The 25,410-nt window shown below is 40.0% G+C and overlaps 2 protein-coding genes across 4 annotated transcripts in view; both read right to left on the reverse strand.

Moving 5' to 3' along the window:
- Positions 1-25,410, reverse strand: part of LOC103356200 (adenosine receptor A1-like) — a 711,380-nt gene that overhangs the window by 542,651 nt on the left and 143,319 nt on the right. The window lies entirely within an intron of this gene.
- Positions 1-25,410, reverse strand: part of slc12a5a (solute carrier family 12 member 5a) — a 163,200-nt gene that overhangs the window by 7,198 nt on the left and 130,592 nt on the right. For all 3 annotated transcript variants that reach the window (XM_008279992.1, XM_008280008.1, XM_008280001.1), the window contains exons 4-19: positions 21,610-21,756; positions 13,256-13,310; positions 12,260-12,390; positions 8,991-9,238; positions 7,974-8,185; positions 6,080-6,247; positions 5,787-5,885; positions 4,619-4,676; positions 4,304-4,478; positions 3,972-4,090; positions 3,593-3,691; positions 3,357-3,476; positions 2,605-2,709; positions 2,078-2,246; positions 1,447-1,642; positions 693-862 (exon numbers count right to left, since the gene is read on the reverse strand). In XM_008279992.1, the coding sequence (XP_008278214.1) occupies positions 693-862; positions 1,447-1,642; positions 2,078-2,246; positions 2,605-2,709; positions 3,357-3,476; positions 3,593-3,691; positions 3,972-4,090; positions 4,304-4,478; positions 4,619-4,676; positions 5,787-5,885; positions 6,080-6,247; positions 7,974-8,185; positions 8,991-9,238; positions 12,260-12,390; positions 13,256-13,310; positions 21,610-21,756 (2,271 nt within the window). The remainder of the gene's footprint in view (positions 1-692; positions 863-1,446; positions 1,643-2,077; positions 2,247-2,604; positions 2,710-3,356; positions 3,477-3,592; positions 3,692-3,971; positions 4,091-4,303; positions 4,479-4,618; positions 4,677-5,786; positions 5,886-6,079; positions 6,248-7,973; positions 8,186-8,990; positions 9,239-12,259; positions 12,391-13,255; positions 13,311-21,609; positions 21,757-25,410) is intronic.

Genomic DNA, 25,410 nt, shown 5'->3' on the forward strand with positions numbered 1-25,410 from the left:
CTGCGAGGCAACAGTGCTACCAACTGCGCCACCCTGCAGCCAAAGAACCAAACCATTAATTGATAATATAGATTTATGCACTTTAAATACATCAGGGGCTGATATTTATGGCAAGGCTGCAAACATGCAGCACAGGCCACAAAAGCAGCTGTAACATGAGCCATTGTGATACTAAAGTGATGTCCCAAATGATCCTAACTTCAGTTATTACATGAGGTCTGGAGGTCATGAATCTTAACAGAAGAGTTTGTCGTGGTGTCCTGTTATCAGCTAAACCCCCACAATGCTGTCTGCTTGCAACACGAAGGTGCACAGCTCTTCTGGTCACTAAAGAATGAACCAGTAAAAGTGGTGAAACCATGTACCACAGCTAATCTACAATACCTGTAGTATATATTACCTAGAAAATGTTACTGGTTAGGGACAGTTGCTAAATTTAAACAACTTGATTCGGATCAGATGCAACAAACAAAATAAAAAAAGCACTGAATAGGACATCTGACCTGCAGCTTAGAGTATTAAAAGTAAGGACTGAACAAGAAGTTTTCAATATGTCTTCATATAATTTTGATACAATTTGGATCTGATAGTGGGAATCCACACTTTACTTTGCCAGCTTACTTGCCTGCACTGCACAAGTAATAAACACCAGTTTTGTCTTTTTTTTTGCAGAAGTAACTGTTGTACAATACCTTGTGCTGGCGGAGAAGGAAGGGCAGCAGCATCAGCATGCCTCCATCGTGGACGATCCACCACACGTCAATGTGACCCTCAGTGAAGCGCTCGCCATTGGACGGGAAGGCCGAGATGTTCTTCGGGACAAGCAGAGCCAGGTGAGCTGCGGTTGTTTCTCTGACCAACTCTGCAGATCAGAAGGACAGATACAAAGAGGTGTTACATCTATAAACTGTCTTCATCGCAGACACTGTTACTGAAGGTTTTAGGTGTCTTGAATTTTGTTTTGAATGGTTTTCTTTGTACCTAACTGGCTGTGGCTGATGTCAAAGGGAATGATTAGGTATTATATCTATGTTATTGTAAATAATGTAGGTGTGTTTCTCTTTCACAGAGTCTTTATTACTGCTGAATAATTCTTCAGCACAGGCTTTTCTGCTTGGATATATTTTCCTTCTTGTCTTTCATCGTGTGTAGTATATTACCAGGGAGATTTCTACAGACTTCTTCCCCTCAACAGAGAGGTTAAGTAGCAGGATGAGCTACTCAAAAGCTGGAGCTGGTAGCAATTTTGTCTCGCTGAGATGTTCCAGCTGGACATAAAAAGAGCTTGAAACCTGCAGTTTTTAGCTAAAGTGATGTCTATTGGAGCACTATTCTAGTAGTCTACCTGAAAACCTTTCCTTAGGCAGCCTTTTGGTGGAGCCAAACCTTTGAGGTTTTTGCCTTTTTGAATGCAATTATCTTTTCATTTTTTCCACAGTAACCCACCAATGAAGTTTCTCCAGGTCTGGTGCTCGTCTCCTTGCTTCCAGTTGCGTGGCCAGCTGACCAGTACAGCGTTATGTTTCAGGCCTCCCAGCCCACTGGCCTGGAGCAGATGGGATGTCGCATCACGCAGGTTTGAAGACACGGTCACCTGACAGAAGCCCTTCACCTTCTCAGTCTCCATCAATTTATGCAGTGCCTAGAAACAAGGAACAAACTAACTGTTACCAATGTACAAAAGTATTAAAACAGCAATTTCTTAAATCCATATAATCTCATCAATGACTAATTTGTTTGGACTATGTATAAAAAAAACACATTTACGGTGATATTTTTGGATTTGCATTATTATTCATGTTCACATTTTCAAATTTCATCTAATTCACACAAATGCGGTGAATTAGAAATCTGTCAATAAATAATTGTAAATAATTAGTAAGCTGCAGAGAAAATTTGCGTTTGTGTCAGCAGGTAAGTCTCAAAGAGAGTAAGCTATAATTAGACAGTGAGAGATTTGTGGTCTTTGCTGGTGAAGTGATGCAATGTGCTGCAAAGATACATAGTATAGAGATTTCTCATGTTCTGAGAATGTAAGGTGTTAAAAAGTGTCTTCAGATAGTGAAAGGCGTCCTACCTGCTCTGCACGCTGGGCCTGCTCAGAGTTCTCCAGGTAGGTGCCCTCTAGAGCTGTTCCAACAATGGTTAGACCTTTGCCTGCCTTCAGCTGGTTGGTCAGAGACAGCAGACGAGGTTGCTCAATATTTTGCTCTGCATCTGTACTAACCAGCACCAGCAACTGTGGCCTAAAGAGAGCAAAGAGGAGAGGAAGTGCAGGGCAGAAAAAAGCAAAAGAAGACAAATGAGGAAAACAGTAGCAGGGAGAGCGATGAAGAGTCAAAGCCTGGAAAAAAGAAATGGCTGAGTTGGACAAGTAAAAGTCCTTTTTGGGAATGAGAAATAGAAAAAAATAGCATGAAAGGCTGACGTGTTAATATGAATTCACAAACAGTTCTTGTTGCTTGACAGCTATGACAAGGAGCATCACATTATCTGAGAGAATGACTGAACATGTACGGACATGTTGTTAATTTCTATGTTAATTGGAATCATGATAAAACAGGACAGCTTGTGTGTGTTTGTGTGTGTGTGTGTCAGTCATACCTCCAGTTCTTGGTGTGTGGTGGGCCTTCCTCCAGCCGCATGAGCGCATAACGTGCAGCGCTCAGAGACAGACCTCGTATCCCATCACCCCATTCTTTCTCTGCACTGTGACACAGACGAGTGCCAGTCAATATTTGTCAGTCAAAAGCTGAACAATAATTTTGCAGTTTCGTTCTAAATTTAGAAAGTGGCATTAATACAGTCACCCCACCGAAATAAATCCAATTTCAGACAACAGTTTGACATAATGCAATGTGATTAAAGTTTAGGCATCACTGGTAAATGTCACTCAGCACTTCAATACCATACTCCATTATAGGCCCACCAGGCACAGACCCAGGGGACCAAGGGGTCTGCGCCAGAGACGATAGAGCCTCTGTTTAAAGTGACAGGAATGTTTATTATTAGAAAGTCACAGAGCACAGGTAAAAGTAGGGATGTCCTCATCACGGTTTTTGTTCCTAATCTTTATCACAGTCAGTTATATTAAATATCTGCCAACTAAATAAATCTAAAATGTTTTTTTTCCCTCTTCTTTTCTTTTTCTCTTCATATTACACCTGCACCAGAAATGATCTCTGATAAGACACGAGCCTCAGTCAGTGGAACTAAAACCAAAACCACATTGAAACAACTATAAAAATGACCAGTGCTGATGACTTGCAAACAACGTGCTCTCAAAATACAGTATGCAAGCCAGTTACAGGCAGCCAGCAAATCCAATCTCTCTTGGGGTTGCGCTGAGAACTTACCCTGCGAACTCAATATACTTGTAGATGGAGCCAGCAATTACCATGGCGACAAGGGCGTAATACCAGGAGCAGAGGAACATTAGAGTGAGACACAAGCTCATCCCCAAGAAGGACAGAGCCCTGTGGAGATGGATAGAGAGATAAACGCAGTCGGAAAGGGGTACATTTAAAAATAGAAGTTTGATTTATACTGCAAACATTAAGCTTCTTTTTTTCGTCGCAGCTGCTGGACTGACCAGTGGTAAAACTTGAAGCGGGGTCTCCAGTTTGGAGTCCGCAGCAGCGTCTGGAGGGCACAGGCCAGATTTACAAACATGTAGCACATGAGGAAGAACCTGCAGGACACACATAAGTACAGATGCTCAGTTTAAAACAGCTATATCATCAGATGCAATCCACAGGGTATGTTATGCTAATATCAGTGATATTTACTGTTATTTATATACAAAGCAGAAAAAGTGATCTGTCCTTTTTTGTGATGAACTAAATCCTGTGCCCAACAAAATCTGGCATTTGAATCGATTAAAAAATAGCAGGGTAACTGGCTGCTCTGAAATCTCCCACTGTTGGGTTTTAAAGATGGCAAAAAATGAGAGTGTTTGTTTCAGTTCTCACATGGAGAGGATGGGAGCCACTGCATCCAGGGAGGCAATGAGGATGCCGCTCTCGCAGATACATGCTGTCAGTAGGAGGGACCATGTGGGTTCTCCGTTGGCCTTTCCATGGCCAAAGATCTGCAGAGACAACACAGACAACACATCATCACTGCTGCTACTTAAACATAGGTGCTATTTCTCCCAGTATGTTAAGTCATAACATTATGATGATATCCATCCATCCACTATCTATACACCGCTTAATCCTGACTAGGGTCGCGGGGGGGCTGGAGCCTATTCCAGCCGACTCAGGATGGTATGTTAAAAAAAGAAAAAAGGAGACAGACTGACCCGAAGTGCAGGCACGATGCCGTCCTTGGCAATGGCCTGCAGGAGGCGAGGAGCTCCTGTCAAGCTTTGGAGGCCTGCCCCGCAGGTAGAGAAGAAGGAGCCAATTACGATCACCCACGGTGATGGCCAAGCCAATGTGCCAATCACCAAGTTCCCATGTACGCCCTCTCCGAACCTAAAGGAGATTTACAGACCGTCTTATTTAGAGGATATTTACTTATATTTACATGTCATATAACATGATATGAAAGCACATTTTAAAAAGAATAATCTGCTATTTTAAGAGTTGTCACAACTTGTCAAAGATGGACTTACTTGTCCCTGAGGACCACACCCTCGATGCAGGCACCAAACAGAATCACACTGGACATGTCTAAGCAGTTGTGGATCAGGAAATTGCAGTTATTTCACAGAGTGGATATTTGTTATTAGTTTAGCCAGCTTGTATATTCTAAGATGACACCTCTACAGTGATCGACAGGAGTCCATCATGAAGTTATAAACCTTTCCTTCTGAAAAAGCATTTAATTGTTTGATAAACCAGTTAACTATATTTACTGAGGAAAGACACCAATCGATTTTGTTCAGAGTAATATCTCAGAGATCAGTGACACTGTAACTAATATCCTTCAGCTTTATTAACTTGCGATTGCATAGGCAGTCCAGTAATGTGATTAAAAGTCCTAATCAAATTTGTGTAGACCCCAAGCCGATTACTCCGGCAAACATTGGAAGACATTCAAGATGGCTGCTTTAGTGGGACAGACACACAGTATTAGCAGCCTACTATGTTAAAGCACATATAGCAGACATCTGGTCAATAATTCTAGAGACGAAAATGTATTCAAAAATATGAATATGATCTTTACTTAGAAAAGATATCATCAGTGGCACATAACTAATTCAGAAGCCATGTTGTAACTATTCAAAAAAAGGGCAAACAGCATATCCCATGAATGATGCAGGCATGCTTTGGACCAATCGACTGGTATTGTAGCAGTTGTGGCTTTTCTGAATTTTAAATAGTGACCTTTAATTATGAGGCTCCCTGCAGGCCAATCAGTGTGTTTTTGCTGCTGCAGCAAAGCAAAGCTCTTCAGTCCATCATTGCTTCAAATCCTGCCAAAATTAGAATAGCTGCCTGACATATCATCACTGAGCTTAAAATACCATTTGAGTGAGGATCTGGGTGGGATTGATGCAGAGCACCAAACAAGGTCATAATTAGGATTATTCTAACATAAAACATGAGTAGATTAGTTAAATTTTTTAATTTGTACACTTGACCTTTACTCACAGCATTTGGCAGAAGCTCATGTCAGCAAATCATTTTGAAATATCACTTCAAGTTCATTATCCCCAAATGTAGGTGAGAGGCATAATTCAAAACTGACTATTCCAAATGTTTAAATGTCAGACTTTTTAAAATATTTTTTTTGCAGTGCACCATGATGTCCAGCAGAGGACAGTAGTGAGAGGATACAGACAGTGGAAGTGGTGGTGATGGCTGCAATGGTTCCAATGGGGATTGATTTCTGGGCATCACGCAGGTCTCCAGAGCGGTTGGATCCAGCCATGATCCCTGAGGAGATAGTCGAGAGGCAAACAAGATCATGATCACAGATTCACGCACAGAAATGCAGGGCGGCTGCTGTTTCTTAAACGACTAACAATGAAATCAGCCAAGGAACCAAACAGGTACAGAGTTAATTAAAAATTCAATGACGACAGGCCGGAAGGATAAAAATAAGTTAAGAAGACAGTCGGTGCTTTTACCTGTCACAGACGGGAAGTAGATGCCAACCAGCAGCGTGAAGAAGCTGGTGATGTCAGCCAACACATAACGGTTAGCGTTGGTCAGAGGGTCGTCCTGCTCTTCCACTGAGTACACGTTGGTCTTGGCAATCAAGTCGCCCTTCTCATAGTAGGTTCCAAACAGGTTCTCTGGATAGACAAATCACAATCAGGTAAATCACATATATAGAGCAAAACAGATAAAAAAGAACGGTGCATAACATGTTCTCACTCCACATTCCCATCTCAGCTATCCACTTATCAGTCTGTGACTGTTTGTACATGATTAGTTTGATGCTATTATGTTACAATAAGCACAAAATAAATGCTTTCCAAGAGCTGCTTTGTAGAGATTCTGATGCTCATAAAACCATGAGGACTGGGTAAAGTTCAAGTTCAAACACTATATCATGCAAACTGTGAATTTTGAGGGGTTTCAAAAAATCAACAGCGGCACTGAGATTATGACGATGAAGGGCAGGTAGTATAATGACAATGCAATCCTGAAGGGGTATTTTCTGAATACAGCGTACAGCTAGTGACTTAGTCGAGTACAGAAACTGGAAAAAGCTAATATGTCTCTGTCTTGAAGTTAAAAAAAAAAAAAAAAGATATCAACTAAACTGATAGTACATATTAATTAATGAGTTCTAGTTGGTGGATTTTGTTACAAAGTGGTTCCCATGCTTTTTTCGGGAGTATATTTTTCAGTAGCAGAATGTTTTGACAGTGAAACAGAACAGAAACATGATATTTAATCAACAGAGAAAGAACACTTAATGTCAAAATGAAAACATATACACCAATTTAAAATAACTACAACTTTAAAATGCAAAATAAACTATATTGCAATACTATTTCATTTAACAGAATACAACCATCACTGAGCAGCCAGTCAGTTTTAAAAGTGTCTCATGAACTGTGACATTAAAGGGTCCATTTTGCTGACGGGTGCAAGAAGGCTGCATTAAATGTACTTTGATTCTAAGTTGTAAAACAACAAAACAAGAAAAGTAGAGAATACTTTTTATGGGCAATGTATCAACCATGGCCTGTGATTTTCATATGTGAATCCTCATTGCTGTTAAATACAGAGCGAAGCAAGGTTACCATCGCTCTGGGCTTTCTGTAGCCTGGGGTTTCAGCAAGCCCAGGGCTAAGAAATTCAAGGGTTCTGCTACTTTCTCCTGCTTTGTTTTCGTGAAACTAAATCATTATCTAAATTTCCTGGAAAGACTTTCACCAAAGGAGGAGGTTTAATCTTGCAGCATCTAGTCACATGTGCAGTAGGTGGAGTGAGAAATAAGTGATGTTGATGGCATAGTCAGAGCAGATGCTTTTCTTCCCATTTGAGAAAAAGTGAGAATTGCACCTCTTCAAATGTAACCTGACATAATGAACTACTGAGGAAACTGTTGTGATATGACAGAAATTGTAATACTGTGAAAATGGAGCTTCATTGTGTGGCATAACGCTTACATTTGCTTTTTATATACAAGACATTTAAACACATTCTAATGCAATTTAACAACTTTCCTTAAATAACTTTATTGGTCTTTTTATTTTTTTTAATTTTTTTTACTGTTAATCCCCTCTTTGCCCTTTCCCTGAAAAACAAATCTGCTGTGCATATTGGAGATATTGCTATGTTTCCCTATTTAGAAAAGACATTTGGGGGAAAAGCAAGCTCAGAGCTAAACACGACAGATACTAAACTTGTTTTAAGACAATGACAATGCATTAAAATATTTCGGGGGAGAAAATGCCAGCGCCACCAGTGAATTTTCAGTGACTCAGCAACATAACAAAAACAAGAGACAGCATTTGTGTGTTCACTGTATGAAAATGATGCATTGGCAGAAAGGGATGAACCAACCTGCCAGGATTCCACTGGTGACCCCGGGGATGCCCTGGATCTGAGTCACATTGTTGGCGACGAAGTATTTGTCGCAGGTAGCATTGAGGAAAGGTGAATCACAGAACATGCGCCACAGCTGGGTGGTGACTGTCCCATTAGCTGTTTCTATGGTCTTGGCACAAACATCAAATGTCTTCCACACTAAAGTGCGGTTTCCCAAGAGACACACTCTGTGAGAAAGAAAAGCACAAAAAACATGTTTGGGTGTAAGCAATTTGTACTGGCTTCTTCTGTAATAGTTGGTAATAGTAAAACACAAAATCTTATATTCTGCTTGTAATGTAATTTTGTGATCAGTTTGGTAACTTGTGATGCAACAGCTCTACAGATCTGAAAAGTAACTAAGCTGATTTAGTAGGATAAAAAAAGCTTTAAACAACACTGGCTCACTAGACAGCATTGATTTAGAGATTTATGACGGTGAAAACACATCTAGACACCTGGGTTTAAAATCTGCTGAAGTGTGTGGAACAGTGTTGAATGTAACTGCTGATAAATCAGCATCTTAATCCTTATATTTCAGTGTGAAGTGGACCAGACCTACATGCTGAAATAAAACCAATGACGTGATCTTTTAATAATATTCACTTTTCAAATTTAGCTCAGTTTTCAAGTCTTTGAACTGGCAAATCACTAAACTGATGCAAGTCAGGATGTATAAGTGGGTACATTTGGACAAAATCTGAGCAGGAATGGAAGCAAGCCAGCAGGAAGAGCGGTTTATAACAATGATTGATTTTAAACAATTACTTAGAAAGTTAAACATAAAGGCTTCTAAGTTTGGAGTTGGCCTCGTCGCCATGAATTGATCTATGTGATGCAGTGACATGTTCTGCAACATAGCATATATTTATGTGTTCTCCTTTATTAGCTTACACCACATGAGTAGTATGTGTGCTCTGATGCGTGGTAGTCTGGGTTCTGGTTATGCTTAGCGGCTCAGTTTATATTCTGTTGGATTGTCTTGCTGCTTACGGGAAGTCAGGAGGCTCGATGCCGGTCTTGATGACCCCGGCGTAGACAGCCAGGATGGAGAGAATGACGCAGGCCAGAAACACCAGGGCCAGCTTGTTCACGTACTTCACGCCAACAAACACCACAGTGGCCATGGAGGTCAACAGGATGGTCCCATAAACACGCATGTTATTCAGCAGGGCGGCCTCCGCCTCAGCACCCTCCAGGCCCTCCAAGGGGAAGATGGCTGCTTTGGGTGCTATGTAGATCTGAAGTAAAGGGATTGAAGAAATATTATTATTTTACCTTTTTGTATCCAGGGAAATCACACCTGCATTTTTCTCATAAAGGTTCCATACAATCTCATTGTTGCTCAAGGGCATCATGGTGGTGGTTGTTTAGGGAGTGTGAGTGTTACTCATCCTCACTTTACCTGGCCTGTCTGGGGATTCAAACGGGCAGCTTGTAGGTCACAAATCTGCTCTTCTAGCTCACTGTTTACTGCTGAATTTAATATATAAAAAAGAAGATATATAATGAAAAAGGTGAGAAAGGGAGTGAGAGATGAGGTGATAGAGAAGGGCAACACTGTGAAGTGTGAAAACATGTGATGCTCACATTAACTGTCCTTTACTGGAGCTTGAAGCAGCACACATAATACTGGCTGCTATTTTAACTCAGCTTAATTAAAGAACTCAAGCATGGTATTAATATTTGAAATTAACTGCCATTATGTTCACTTTTACTACGGGTCGATCTAAGAATAGTCCCATCATATATAAAACAGTAAACCCCTAATTAGCCTGTCAGTGTCTGTCATCAGCTTTAGATGATTCATGGCAGGCCTGTTACATAAGCATGGGGATTTCTTGCCTTTTTTAACTTTATCACTTAGTTTCCACCCCAAAACAGTTTAATCACCATGAAGAGCAGCGAGAGAACTGAGAGGAACAAGCTGGAAGTCGTGGCTAACTTTGGCCCTTTGGCTGGAGCAAGCTGATCTGATGCTAAGAACAGCATATCACTAGGCAAACAAATCTCCTGCTTCACAGTGAACTGTTCATGCTTCCTAAAATAGCAGCATCAGTTTGTGTTCTTGGCTTGGGTGGAAGGATGAAACATATTCAAATCAGCCTTCTCCAGATCCGCTCCTTACAATTCTGCAGGGATTGTTATTTTACAATGGAAACTAAGCCAGCTTTGACCCAGAAGACAGAATTAACCTCCAGGCATGATCAAACTCTGCTTTTCCATTAGAGGCATCCAGTAAGAAAATAACGAAAAAATTAAAAACTCTCTCACACACACACGCTCTTGTATGTTGATATCAGTGGACCAAAGTGATGAGAGCTGTTTCAAGGAATGGTCTTGTTACTCCGCCAGTGTCTTGATCTCTCACTAATGCAGTATTTGCATAATTATCCAATACTCCATGCAGCATGGGGGACTGCAGTGGAAGAAATGTGGTATAAAAGGCAGAGGAGGAGGAGGAGGAGGAGGAGGAGGAGAATGAAGATCGAGATGAAAGATCCCCTCATTTCATCAACTGCTCAGAATTCACGTTGAAGAACATACAGTGTGAGAAAAAATATCTTCAAAGCACAGTGAGGAGGAAAATAAACTGATGAACTCCATTTTCACAAACACATGTGGCAATGCTAAGTTTCATGCTTTGGATGGGAACACAGTGTAAGGATTATAAGAACATCATATTCTGCTGGTTTGGAAAAAGTAGCATGTTTCTATCTATGCGCATACAGTATGTTGAGGGATTCATTTTTCCTTTTTGCTGGTTGCAGACCTCTAGTGCTCATTGACAGCTGGTTTTCTTGATTAGAAAAATTGAGCCAATCAGAGCTTTGTAGGTGGGATTAAAAATAAGGGGATCGTGTTCTTGCTGCTGAGCAACAAAAATAGTGACAAGCCTGGATGGCATCAAACAAGTGATACAGGTTGTTATAGAAACACTGCTGCAGAAATAACTGTTGAACATATGTCTGGGATTGTCAAGAGTGAAATTTGATGGAAATAGTCATGTTACAGATGGATATGAGGGCTTACACCAGCTACACTTAACATACTGATTTCGGCTTAACACGAAGACTGCAAACAGGGGAAAACAGTAAATCTCCAGACTTCCAAAGCTCAATAATTCAAATGTTAAACAAGGGCTTCAACTAATGACTATTTTCATTGTCAGTCAGTTATTTTTTTGAGTAATCGTTTAATTGTTTGGTGAAATTTCAAATATTGGTGAAAAATATCACTGGGGCCTGACATGACACCCTTAAACATAACATTTTGTCCACAATCAAAACAAAACACTGAATCCCTAAAATAAAGTGGCTAACATCAGAACAACGTCAGATTGAATAATAAAGTGAAAAAAGTGATTGGGATTTTCAGAACATGCCAGGTCTCCCTTAAAAAAGACATTTTAATCCTTATGATACTTTTATCTGAAAGAAAGAAAGAAAGAAAGAAAGAAAGACAGAAAGAAAGAAAGAAAGAAAGAAAGAATAGCTATACTCCCAGTAGGTATCAGCGATTGATTTTTGAATACCTCAGTGCTGCTACGTTTTGTTTGGCTCCTTGCCTTTAATCACTGAACCATTTCCAATACTGGCTCCACGTTTGCTTGAACCAGAGCAACATGGTGCCAAAATGTTTTATGTATTACCATCATAATTTAATCTAAGGGGTCATATTCTGCACTTACTACCTCCTCCTGGAGTTGTGAGTGTGACACCTTGACAAAACTGTCAAAATATGATGCTTGAGAGTTCATTGCAGGGAAGAAAAAAACCCCACTGTGATTTCAGTGGTCACCCTCCACTAATCTACCAGCTTCCATCATTTTCCATTTAGATCATCAGCAACAGACATGGATGAATTAGCTTGAAATGGATTTCAAGAGTATCTCATCCTCACTCAGAACAACAGGAATCTCCCCTAAAACATGCATTGAGAAAAAGGCAAAGCTCCCGCAGAGGAATGCGTCACTGTGTGATGAGTCATGTGACCATCCAAGCAGTCCCTGATTTCTTGGGACATATTGGGCTAAGTTCACTTAACTGGTTGTGTCTGACTCTGGGCTTGCTGTTTGACACTAATACTTGCTCTTTCAAATTACATTCCTCCTGATTCTTTGACTTTGTTAGCATAGTCAATGGCTGGCATAAAAATCCTTTGCTTTTTTTTTAAGTTAAAAAGAAAAATCAGATGCCCTGATGTTGACAGAAACAAAATGAGAGGAGTAGATCCAAACATTGTTAGAGGATGTTTCTTACCAGGAGGAGCTCGATGGCCCCCAGGATGTACATGGCTCCAGCGTAGGTGGTTCCCAGATAGAAACAGATCCCCACTGCTCCACCAAATTCAGGGCCCAGAGAGCGGGATATCATGTAGTAGGAGCCTCCAGCTGCAAGGAAACACAGCAAAATTAACAGAAATGCTCAGAAATGCGTTTGAATGGAGGTATGTATGTGATTTCTCATTGCTACCTATTACCAGAGAACATAACAGATGTATAACAACTGTTGAATTTGGGAATCTACTGGTATCAGCAAAAGGCCCATCTCAAAACAAAGAAAAGCCGATATGAGATAATTTTGGAGAAAATCTAGTCATTTTTGTAGATCAATAATAAAAAAAACTATTTAAAACATTTGTGTAATTATATTGCTCTGCTTTTGTCACACCTCTTTTCAATAGTTGCAATTTTGGCTGTTTGGCTCATTTTCTTATCATTGTGTCTTACTACAGTACTTGTGCATTTGTGAATAAGAGTGTGTAAATAAATTAAGTGAACATAAATAAATAGACCTTAATCAGCACTTTGCAGCAGCATAAAGGCTGGCACCTATTATAACAGAGACAGTTATAATTGGCATACAGTTCCACACTTCTCTACAAGCCTGTAATTTGCTCTGACCCCTGCTGCATGCACACCAACTGGTGAGACGCAGGCCATCATTACTATGTAAGCCCACATTATAAAATGTAGCCACACTGCATGTGTACATAAACGCGTCTACATACAGACACTGAACATGCGCATTCAGATCTTCATGACGGGCATTTGGCTGAGGCTTTATTTTGTGTAAATAGTGTTGCGTGACGACAAGTTAAAGTGCACAAGATCCCAGACTAAAGCTTTTAATGTTTCTGGAGATATCAAGCTGCGCTGAGCGTAATGTGCCAAAAGCAATCAGGGAAAAGAGAAATTTAGAAGCGGACAGCCTCAAACAGTGATGACTGTGTGGTGCCGGCGTCTGCTCACCCACCTGGCACTACTCCATTGGTAGCGATGGCACTCATCGAGATGGCAGTCAGCATGGTCTGCACGGAGAGGGAGGGGAAAAGACAGAAGAGCAGGAAAAATTAATCGTTTTTACCAAATTTTGCATAAAATGTAAATATGAAATGCCGATTGTTTCTTGTATTTTCAGCCCTTAAAAAGATATGAAAGTAACATTTGTTGCCTTAACTGTAGACAATGTATAATGTGACCAAACAATTGTAACAACATTTATAACAGACATCTAAGTAACTAAAGAAAAACAAAGATTCCAAGAATTGGACACATTAAATGTTTGTCTTGATGAAAAAGCTAGAGGAGCAGTTATGGGATTACCAAAGCTATTACAATTCACCCTGAGGGGGCATGGATGTGTGAAGCATTTCATGGCAACACAGCCAACAGTTATCAAGACATTTTAAATGTGAATGTCACAGTGGTGCAGAAAGAAAAGTCAGTGTTTTCTTTGTGTTGAGATCAAAGACGTGGACAGGCCGACTGGCTTTGCCTTTCCTAGAGCCACGCCACTGGCATGGCTAAAAATCATATATCGTTTAAATGTTATGTCCTCCGCCATTAAGTAAAAGCCACTTCCACTTTTTTGTGAGTTGACTGCTTTTAGAAGTAAACTCCTCATATTTTCATTACCTCTAAGTGATGTCCTTCATCACAACATCAGGCCTGTGGTCTGTAACAAAGCCTGTATCAAATCAGAGTGTATGTGGGGACAACAACAATTTACAGCTGTGCTAAATGCTACAGCTGCCCGCTTGTTGATTAGATAAATAATATGCCACAGGGCCTGTCAACAGCTGTCAGAGCACATTCAGACAGCCAGTGACAACTCTAATGCAACTCTGGCATTGAGTGGGAGAAAAAACACCATCAGAAATGTAAGGGCATGCTACAGTGGAGCTCACAGTTGCCTGTAACACAAACAGCCCGGCCTGACTGCCCTGCAGAGGAAGAGAGGGACAGATGCATGCAGTGAGTGGAAGAATGGGCCAGCAGAATAAAAAATGACAAAGTGAGGAAAGAGAGAGAGAGAGAGAGAGAGAGAGAGAGAGAGAGAGAGAGAGAGAGAGAGAGATGGTGTGCTTGACAGTACAAAGTATTAAGATTTCACTTTTCTTTCAAATGCTACTGTTGAATTTTGAGTGTCTTTAACATTGTCTTCACATGAAAGACAACGACAGAAAGAGAGGTATGAGGAGGAGATGTGAGAGCAGGCTGGTAGAAATCAGTGCCCTTTCCTAAAACAGCTCTAACTATTTTACTTTTTTAACTTTTCTATAAATACTGCTTCACTGCCTTTGACTTTTCCATCGTATTATGCAATTGCCTGTTAAAGTTAATTTACTGTTAAAGTAACTATTTCAATTTTCAAAAGAGAACCTTTTACAATAAATATCAATTCTCACCGATTCAGCCTCTGCTATTTAAGAAAGCTTTCACATTTGCAAGATGAGTATTTTGTGTGATTCTGGGTATAGTTTCAATCATAACCAGCTACAGTGTGTTATCTATAATGAAAAATTCAAGGTAAAATATGCACCACAATCATAATAACACTGAAAAGTAAAAAAATAACACTGATAGTGTAACAGATTCTTATTATTCTGATCAGTAACAATAATCACTGTGTATTTTCTGTGGTGTTCTTGCACTTCATTCCCTTGACACGAGGAAAAAAATCACATTACCGTTCTCATTTTCCACATTATTAATGCTAATTTTGTTTAGGTGTCACCTACAATAGAAGAAAGTCTGCTGATTTCCAGCCACAGGACACTGTGTTGGTTATGTTTGACTGTCATTACATCTGTCTCTGTGAAGACCATAATGTGGTTAGTGTCACCTGAGGGCCCGGTGGACTGACGATCAGGAGTGAAGAGTGAGCGGGACTCTGTTCCTCTCTCTAATCTGGTCATAATGAGGCCACAAGCTTCTCTCCCACCACAGCAGATAAGACAGTAATTGTTTAAGTGTTTTATCTGATGTGGGCAGCAGCCACGCAGAGGTAGTCGGTCGCATACCCAATCATTCAATCACCACGCAACAAAAGCCAGCAACGGACTCATCCGACTCACACTGGTAGTACAGTCAAATAGGATTAGTGAATGTATATAATCTTGCATGTATATGTGACTAATTTCACAAGATTTCTGTCTTTAGAATATTAATACATCAGGAATTAAGTGTTGCTTGGACTGAATTAACAAAGCAAGGTTAAATTGTCGGCAGGAGTCCATATAAAGTCACAGTAATGTACAAAGAGCATGTACTGTACAATGTTAATGCATGAGTCTAAATTGCATATGTCTGTATTACGGTAAAGTAAAGAAGAAAGTATGATCAGCTATATATTGTTTTGCCTAACATAGGCACTTTGTTGTAATAATTAGCACTTTATTAAATCTTGAGCAGCAAATATCCAATTATAAATCTGACTGTCCAAACCCAACACCACGAGCAGAAGTGTAAGGAAAGGATTAAACTGTGTCTATCTGATGTAATATGAAGTGCAAATATTAGCATATCTTACTAATACAGCATTTCTTTTGAAATATATCATACATTTATTTTACTTACACATTCAAAGGATATGTTACAACAAAAATAAAAACGTATTCAGCTGCAGCAAGCACAAAAAAACAAAAAACAAAAAAACAATGCAGCTCCTTTATTTCACTGTTTTCTGCATTGAGCGGCAGCTGGTGAGGATACAGACTGTTCTTCCTGGGACATGGAGCTTTAGTCTTTTAGCATAGTATCATTTAGGCAACCATCAAGTGCATATTAAAGACTTTTCACTGGCTCTTTATTCCAAACAGCGCTCATGGAGGTATCTGTAATTATCTCGCTAAATAGATAAAGCTGGTATTTAAGTGTGGTAGTGACAGTTGTGATTTCAGCTGGCAATACCAGCAGTAGTTGGCAAGACATGAGATGCCTGCTTTTGTCTACCTGTGTGTGAAATCAAGATCCCACAGTCTTGAAAAATGACTAAGAATTTAGAGCAGTAAATCTGCCAGTATTATCACTGTCGACTGCATCATGTGCTGTGTGAGAACAGAAAGCTTGACAGACGTAAGGATGGAAACTAACGAGGCCGAACAGTTATTATCAGTTTGTCTGTGTTTGTTTTTTTGTTTTTTTTAGTGATAACTGCAAGACATGTTTGTGTGGACCACAACATGCTCCAGACACAGTAACAACCTGGACGTCTCATAACTCAACATTCTGTCTCCAGTCAGGTTGACGATTTGACTTTGACTCTCTGGTCACCTCCTGGTGGTCCATATGTCATTTTGTTTTAACCAGAGTGCCACCAGTGACATACATCTAGCAGATGAGATTCTTATTTTTTTGGGGAGGGGGTGAACTCCCATTTGGTCACTTTACCTTTACTTTTAGCAGTGTCCTAGTTTTATTTCACATGACCCTCTGGGCGTCACTGCAGACAGGGACATTAACAAGCATCATCAATCAGCTGCTGTCAAAAACACAAGAGATCGCTGTGACCGTCCTGCAAAGTTTGCAATGATGTCAGAAGGTCTTGCTTCAAACAGAGAATCAAAAGTAGGTACATGAGATCCAATAACTGAATTTGAGACAGAAACCGTTCTATTACTTTCATTTTTTTTCCGGTTCAGGCAGTTGATAGCTAAAGAGCCCGACTGCTGCTCCTAGTGCTCTCTCATCTGAATCAGCAGCTGATTGGTGGACTGGCACTAAAAGCAGCAGCGGTCTGCTGTAGCAGGCAGGATGTGCAGCATCTTTTTTCCCACTGACCCAGAGCCTGTGGCCTGTTTTATCGTCCCACTTTCAGGCGATGCAGGTAACCTAAAACTGTGATGGTTTGAGAGTTTGCGTGATAGAGTATTCTCTGTTTGCTGTACTCTGGTTCTGCTAATGCTATCTTTCTCCATAAAAGCCTAGAGTCAGTGCCTCCAAACTCACATATACCCACAGGACCTCTGGCTTCTAAGCATGCCAGCAGACAACGTCAGATTATGCCGCCTCGCCATCTGTCTCATCCACATGAGGTACAACAGCACACAGCTTACATATCAGACAAAGGAAACGTTTTCCTTCAAAGGCATTCTGAATGGCAGCAAAGCTTGAATAATTGCTAAGCCATCGTGATTACATATGAGCCTGAGGAATGCATTTGGAGAAAAAGCTAATTTTCATTTTTAAGAAAAGTAGGCAAGATGATGCACTACCATAATGCTGACTGCGAAGGACACTTTCGGTCTGTTTCTTCCCAAAGCTACAGACAAACTGATTTGGCCTTTGGTCGACCTCGGAGTTGAGCGGAAATTGGTTTTGACAGGAATGGAGCTTTTGCGCTGCCCTGAGAGCGTGCTTCATTAGCATGCTTCATTACACAAATGCAGAATAGTTTCGTCAAGTACAACTTCATCAATTCACATACAATGGTACAGCAGAAGTCTATTTTCAGTGAGCTGTTTATCACTTGAAATCCCCGTGGATCTATACCGTGGAAGGCAAAAGTGTCACATGAAGGAGATGGAAGGAGGATTTCTTTACCTCCAGACTGATGGGATAGAAACTGAACACAAGAGGACGAGATGCAGCTGTGTGTGAGAGGAGCGAAGAGGTAGCAAAGCAGGACAAAAATGAGATGGTAGGTGGAAGGAGAGAAGGAGAGAGAGAGAGAGAGAGAGAGAGAGAGAGAGAGAGGTGGAGAACACAAGACAGAGGAGGAGGAGAAAGGGAAATAATGAGACAGTAAAATGAGAAAAGGCTTGGAGAAATTGAGGAAGCGAAAGAGATGAGGGTAAAAAATGAAAGACATGAAGGGAGAAAAGCATCCTTAGCATTTAAATGAGTCACGACGGAGGGCAGACCACCCTTCCCCTCGCAGCATTTGGATTCAAGACCTGGAAGTAATGAGGAAGGCCAAACAACAGATGACTTTCCATCGAGAATATTAAACCTCATTTTATCTTGGTGACAAGCCCGCATTCATTATCTGGGATGAAAACACTCACGCACGGCATATGTTTGAATATACTCGGAGAAACGCTGTCTGCGGTAATATACGGACTTTTGAAATGGTTGGTTGTGTGCATAATTTCATGGTTAATGGTCTAATGTGTCAGCGCTGTTCCACATGGAGGCACATTTTTCATAGAATAATGATCTTCAAAACGTCCCAGAGAGTACAGCCACCGTTTTTTAATGTTCTGTCAAAATGTTGTGTGACAAAAAAAAAAAAAATACGGTGGCTTTAGCAGCTACAGATATGTGCAGCTGGGATTGAGCATCTAATGAAAAGTGGCGCTGTCAGTGATATCCCATCATGTGAATAAAACATGGGGTCACGCTGTATATTATCAAGCTCTACAGCATGCGTGATTCCTTTGCACTTCAAGTCCTGTGGATTTCACTCAGGTGGGGGGGGGGGGTAAAGGATCTCTGCACACACGCAACTACACACAAACACACACACACACACGCTCCTCCGGTGTGTTGCTGGCAACCCCTGGAGGTCTGGGTGGTTATGTGTTACGTAAGGAGCTCAGGAGAAGAGAGGTGGGGGTTTCTCACACACCGTTCACGCTCAGGCTTATCGCCCCGGGGCTCTGCAATGAGCTCGGTGTGACTGATAAGAAATGTGTGTGTGCGTGTGTTTGTGTGTGTGTGAGAGAGAGAGGAACTGTGAGAGGTGTATGAATTTTTTGAGAGTTGAAACATTCACTGGTGTACGCGTGTGAGGACATTTTAATGTTAATGTGTGTGTAAGCATAGGAAATGGAGCATAGGAAATTTAAGTGTGTTTGTGTGTATTTGCATGGCTTCCCGTCAAACTGAATCTGAACAAGCTTTGATCTTTAAGGCTTTTTTTTCTCTCGCTCTCTGCTATTTTTAGCATAAAACCGAGTGCCATTTTTTTTTCTCTACAGAAGCTTCATAAAAACCTTTTCTCTTTCAGGAAATAAAGACTGGAACATTATTGGATGATATTGTGTCCACGTTTATAGTTACAATTGGTGAATATCTCTATTCCATTTTTCTCAACAATACATTTACATGTTACATCAGTCTCCAAATACGTACAACAATTCACACAAAAACAGTACACAACATACCGCATGTTGTGTCAAAACCCTCACTATACTGTCACAGAGAAACGTGATTGGGAAGCAGTGTGTGTCTGTGCAGGCAACTTTGCTATGGTTGGGATTTGAGGGGGTTGTTCTATAAATACACTCTGTGCTAGAGGAAAATCTAGGTTGCACAAACACACAGACACATCAACATACAGCCCTGCCACAATGCACAGTGCAAACTACAGAAAATACACGCAGCTCTGACAGCTGATAGACCACACGGGTTAAATTAAACTTCCTTGTAGGATAAATCAGGAGAGCTTTTATTGGACTACCCGCTGGAAACTGAATAATGCTCTAATGCTCGGTGAAGCTCTGACACAGGACGCTGTCGTGTATTCGACAGGAAGGAACTCCAGGTAAAATAAGTCGATGTGGTCTCTAAAGAACACATCCGATGTTAGGCATTCAGTGAAGAGGCACAGTATATGTTTCCTGACAATCAAATGCATGAAACAAGTCAAACACAATCAGTTTGTAGCAGCCACTCAGATCACTGACAGCAGCGCCGTCCATCCTGTGGGACAGTGTCTGTTGTAATCCGGATCTCGAGGCCACGACAGGGTGTTTGTCCAAAGTCGCTCTGACACATGAATGCAGCTTGGTAGCACTGACATTAATGGGAACCAGAGAACATCACAGTGTGTCACCATCTATTTTCTTCTCTGTGCAGATTGAACATGTAGTGTCTGTAAAATGTAACTGGAGCTTCTTTTTGCATACATCAAAGGAAACCTGGGTTGGTAGAAAATCTTTAAAGATAGCTTTCATAGTGAATGTCATATGACTCTGGCTGCAGCAGCATTACATTCTAGTAATGGCCAGTATGATCAAACTGGCTCAAACAGGATTAAATGCTTGAAATGCTGCCTTAATACAGCTTTGCAGGGTTTGACACAGGGTCAGTAGTCTAGCAAGTAAAAATAGATACTATTTCCCAGAGACAATGAAACTATCAAACTTGTATTATTTGTGTTCAGAGGCTGTAGTGATCTGGTCTACATATTGGATGTAGAAAATCAGTGGTAAAAAAAATAGGTCAACCAATTCTACTTAAAGCTGAGTTTAAAAATTCATTATGCTAACATGCTTAGTAAGATTTCCTATAAAGGTTCAGAACTGCTTGTTTTAGTGCAATCACATACGTACTGATGTACATGTTTGCTGTTAATATTGTTCAAGGATAAGGCTCTTAATATCCTCCATTTTCTTTTGGGAGCAACTGCCACAAAATAACCAAATTATAAATAATAAATTGACCAAGTATTGTCTGTGTATTCTAGAGCTGATTCAACTTATTCCTCCATGCCACAGAGCTTCACTACCTTTGCTGCTGTAAGTGATCAATAGTACATCAAACCTGAGGCTGAAAAAAATGCCCCACAAATGCACTTAAATGCTTGAGAAGCTGTGTTTGCTTAAAAAAAACAAAACAAAACAAAACAAAACAAAAAGTACTGTGCCCAGCTGTCATGGGAAATGGCTGAGCCTTTTAAGGAAATACAGAAGTACAAATAAGTTTTAAAGATTTATGTCTTTAGTAGGTTGGTACATCAGGAATTAAGTTTAGTTTATATTGTCGACAAGAGTCAATAAAAATCATCTGTAATGGAACAAAGAAAATCATCTTTACATCCCTTTGTTTTGAAAATTGCTAACATGGATTCCCTGTGTAAGAAAGGCCAGAGCTGATTCTAATTATTGAGAAGACTAATGTCATTTGCAGACTCTGAAAAACTATGTGATGACCACTTTTCATTAAAAAATTGTTGAATCATTTACAGGCAAAATACCCAGATAGCAATGTCTGTTTTGGTTCTTCCAGTGAATTAAATATCTGACAAATCAAGGTTTTGCATCACATTAATGCAAAAGTCATATACACTGATTTGCAGCATTGACTGTAAAAGTCCTAACCTAAACAGAGAAATAAAAATAACTATGATACGAACATACACTCGTACAAACTGTCTCCCACACATTCTGTGGCAGCTCCTTAATCGTTAGTGTTCTCAGCAAAGCTAATAATTACAATATTTGTTATCTTTTTCTGCTGCAGAACCTTTTAGCACTGCACATCTGTTGCCTCGTGTGCTATAACATGCCGCTATCCACTAAGGTCACTCTTTACACAATGTGTGAAGTTTAGATTTTCAGAACAAACCAGAGGTAAAATCAAAGCTTGTGAAACACTCACTGTGGCACAGCACATGAAGACGATGACGAAAGTCCCAATGACACCTCCGATTCCCACCAACCAGGTCATCCTGAGGAAGAGGATCACTCCGAAGATGTTCTGGATGCACGGCAGATAGACGCCCATCAGAGTACCGAGCTGGGGGGCCTGGAGGAGGATGAAGGGAGAAGTTATTGTAAAAAAAAACAAAAAACAATAATGGATTAACAATATAGTATAGCCCAAATTGGGCTACTAGTAGCCCACTATGGAGCCTACTATAAATGTTTCAGAATCAGAGTATATGTTGTCTGATACACACCAATATGAAAACTTCCTTTTACAGACCATGATACAGAAAAAGATGCTTGGAGTCATTTTCAAATAGCGTCATCTCATGGTTTGTCCAGCAGACAGCAATGTTCTCAGCACCGTCTGCATCACATGTAGCAGAGTACGTGTATGCTGAACAGATGGTGGTGCGAGTCAAATAGTGTCTTCACAGAAAGTTGCTGACTAGTTTGTGAAATACATTGCTTTAAAGTTAATAAACAGTGACCCTGCCATTTTCCCTTTTTAATATAACTCCAACATATGTATGAACAATATTGCTAAAATCGGTATCAACCCCCTAAAAAATCCAGCATTGTTGGGGCTCTTATCAATAAGGTTAATTAAAAAGGTCTATTTGCAACGTGACTGATGTGTGGTCATCAGATAATTTTATGATTTTATTAATAAAGTTTCAGTGGTGCTTTAAGTTAGAAACAGACTACAGACAGTAAATGTTTAGCGTAGTTTCACTTGCCTGTTGGTATAAGCCTATTGCAAAACCCTAAACGACTCCTGCTACAGTTTGGTAGACATGTGAATCTGTGAAAGTCAACACACCAGCCATTTCTACAAGTGCAAAGAACCAAAACAACATGAGGAAAATACAACACAGATGTTCATGCTGCCATTAAGGCAAAACAGACATTTACTTGTAGGACTTCACAGCAGATTACTTTCAAAGGCCCAATTTGTAATTGTAATAGGCTGCTTTGGGTTGAACTAGCTGCTGTCGCCACATTACTGCCTTTGTTTACTTTGATTTATTGTAAGCACATGCTTTTCATTACATTTTTTTCTTCTTTCTTTTGTTACTGTAGCCTAATAAGTTCTAATATTTGCTATTTGTTTACAATAGCCGTCAAACAAAAACAACAACAACAACAAAAAAACAGACTGTACTGTAAATTGCACTTCTGCAGCTTGAATAAAAGACTTACAAAGTGTATGCCAAATTACGTCTTGCTTTACTTTAAGGCTTCCCTACTCTGCTGCCTGCCTGTAAATCCTCTGTTGACTTCAAGGATAGTTACAGGAAATAAAGGAAACTTTGAGGTCAGGAGGCAGCCGTGGGACCAATCTGTTTAATGAACGGATGGAATATTTGGAATATTATTGTCGTTCTTAACAGGCTCAGGTTTTTTGTGATGGATTTGTTCTAGTTGGGTTTGCTGCAGTGCCGTCTGTGGTGTGGACCAGTGGATAAAGAGGAAGCTGCTCCCTGCCTCTGGACCAGAATCAGTTTCAAGGCCATTCTATTGAAAGCAATTACTGACACTTGGAGACTGAAGATGTGGTTTGTCACACTTATTATTGATTAATAGGAGGTTTCTTTTCCTGAAGGTTTTTGGACGCTCTTGATGTGATTGTGTACGTGCTTGTTTGTTTGTGTACAGTAACGAGTGTGTCCTGTGTGTGTCTGCACCATCCTGATGGCATGTATTAAATCTGAAGGACACATCAGCTGACCCTGTACATAATAGAGAAATATTCATTTCCTGCTCAAGGACAGCTTGGTCAATGACGGGTAATTATGCCAATATCCAGCCATGACCCATTTTACCAAGTTGGAGCTCAGACCTTAAGTGTCTCATCATTACGTCACAGACAGCACAGGGACAGATGTCCTCTCCTGCATCTCTGGTGCTTAAATACAGAAAAAAATGGGGTGAATAAAGGGCAGATTAGCTGTGGTTTAAGTCAGTAAAGATGTTATTACACAAGAGGATTTATCCCAAAAGGGAGAAAATTTTATAGATGAAAAACAAACATGTAGCTACGTGATACAAATTCATCTCACATGAGTAATTTCAGCTAAACAGGGATTACCAGCTCTTTCAGACTACACATACGGGATAGTTTACTCGCTCAGGAAAGGATTAAATGTAGTTTTAGGGACCAACTGGAACCAAAGTTTGTCTTTATGATGGGAACTACTAAATCATACATTTAGAGATATTTTAAATTGGATATAATAAAACTCAAACAGGCAACATACTTGAAAAAAAATGTCAATCTACAAACTTAAATAACATTTTAAGAACAAGAATTTATTATGTTTGATTGATATGATTTATGATGAAGAGATTCCCAAACACAGCCAATACCATCCTAACAGACAGCGAGTGGTTTTCTCCACAAACAAAAGCTTGTAAGTGGAGTTTGTATGGTATTACACTTGATTTTAAATTTAATGTATGAGTTTTTCTACTTTGAGCAAATAAGTAAAAATACCACGGACCACGCTGATGAGAAATGCTGAATTTGTCTGACATTGATACCTTTGCAAACATTCATGTTGGCCGAAGTTAGGATTCATTATCAGCAGGTGTACGCTCCATTACAGTCGGCTAACTCTTGACTGAAAAACTGGGCGGGTTGATTATCGATGTATAGCTGTTACCTTACAGCAGCTGTATCGATGGCAGTGCATACAATGGCCCAAGCAACAGTACGGAAAGGTACAGATATGTTTAGTAATTCAGGAACAGTGTCATTACAACAGTTTGTCCACCACTAAGCTCTGTATACTGCAAACTTTTAAAGGTCCTTATCAAAAAACTGTATTTTATTTAAAAAATAATAGAATATAAAAAGATGTCTGTTCCCCAAAATTACATTATCAGACTTTTTAAACTCTCAGTGGGGTCCAAAGTGTTTGATGAAATAATGATGTGCTTTGGTGAAAATTGTAAATGGTTGTTGGTTGTCAGCCGTTGCCACTGAGATATTTCCTTAACAGTGGTTATTATGTTTTCAGTAACAGGATGGGCACTCTACAAGATGGAGGATTTAAAAAAAAAAAAAAAAAAAGGAAGACCAGCACTGGGAAGTGGCAGCAGATGCTGAATTCATAAACTGCACTTTTAATCAAATCATCCTGACAAGTGGCTGACATCAAATGAATAATATTGTATCTGGTGCTACACTATGTGATTTGTTTGGAGAGGCTCGCTTTCCAGCATTAATAATGTACTGTTTGCAGAGAGCAGAGGAGCGAGCAAGAGCTGGAGAGAGAAGCAGAGACAGACCGAGTCCAAACAGGTCTCACAAATATAATTACCTTCTAATTTCGTTTAGATAAACAACAGAGCAAGAGCTCACACTTGCAACTGTAATTAGCAAGCTTATCACTTTGGAGGCCTCTGACCCAGTCGTGAAAAACAGCTAATTACTTATCATCACATCATGTCATGTCATGTCATGTCATGTCATGTCATGTTAAAAACTGTGAAAATAATGGCAAAAATCTATAAAATAATGACATAGCTAGCAGATTTAAATATATTGTGAAAAGATCAAATCACTATTCGGGTTAGGTTTTTTAAATCTGTCTCGATAGGGATAGGGTTCGGGTTAAAAACTGCAAACTGCAAACTGCAAACTGTGGGGAATAACAGTTAAAAAAATTATTTATCAGCAACTACGTGTAAAATAGTGATTAGAAAAGGGTCTAATTTTACATTTACACAACTTACTACTTGTAAAAAT

Source organism: Stegastes partitus, unplaced genomic scaffold (assembly GCF_000690725.1).
Source record: "Stegastes partitus isolate 25-593 unplaced genomic scaffold, Stegastes_partitus-1.0.2 Scaffold5, whole genome shotgun sequence".
NCBI lineage: Eukaryota > Metazoa > Chordata > Actinopteri > Pomacentridae > Stegastes > Stegastes partitus.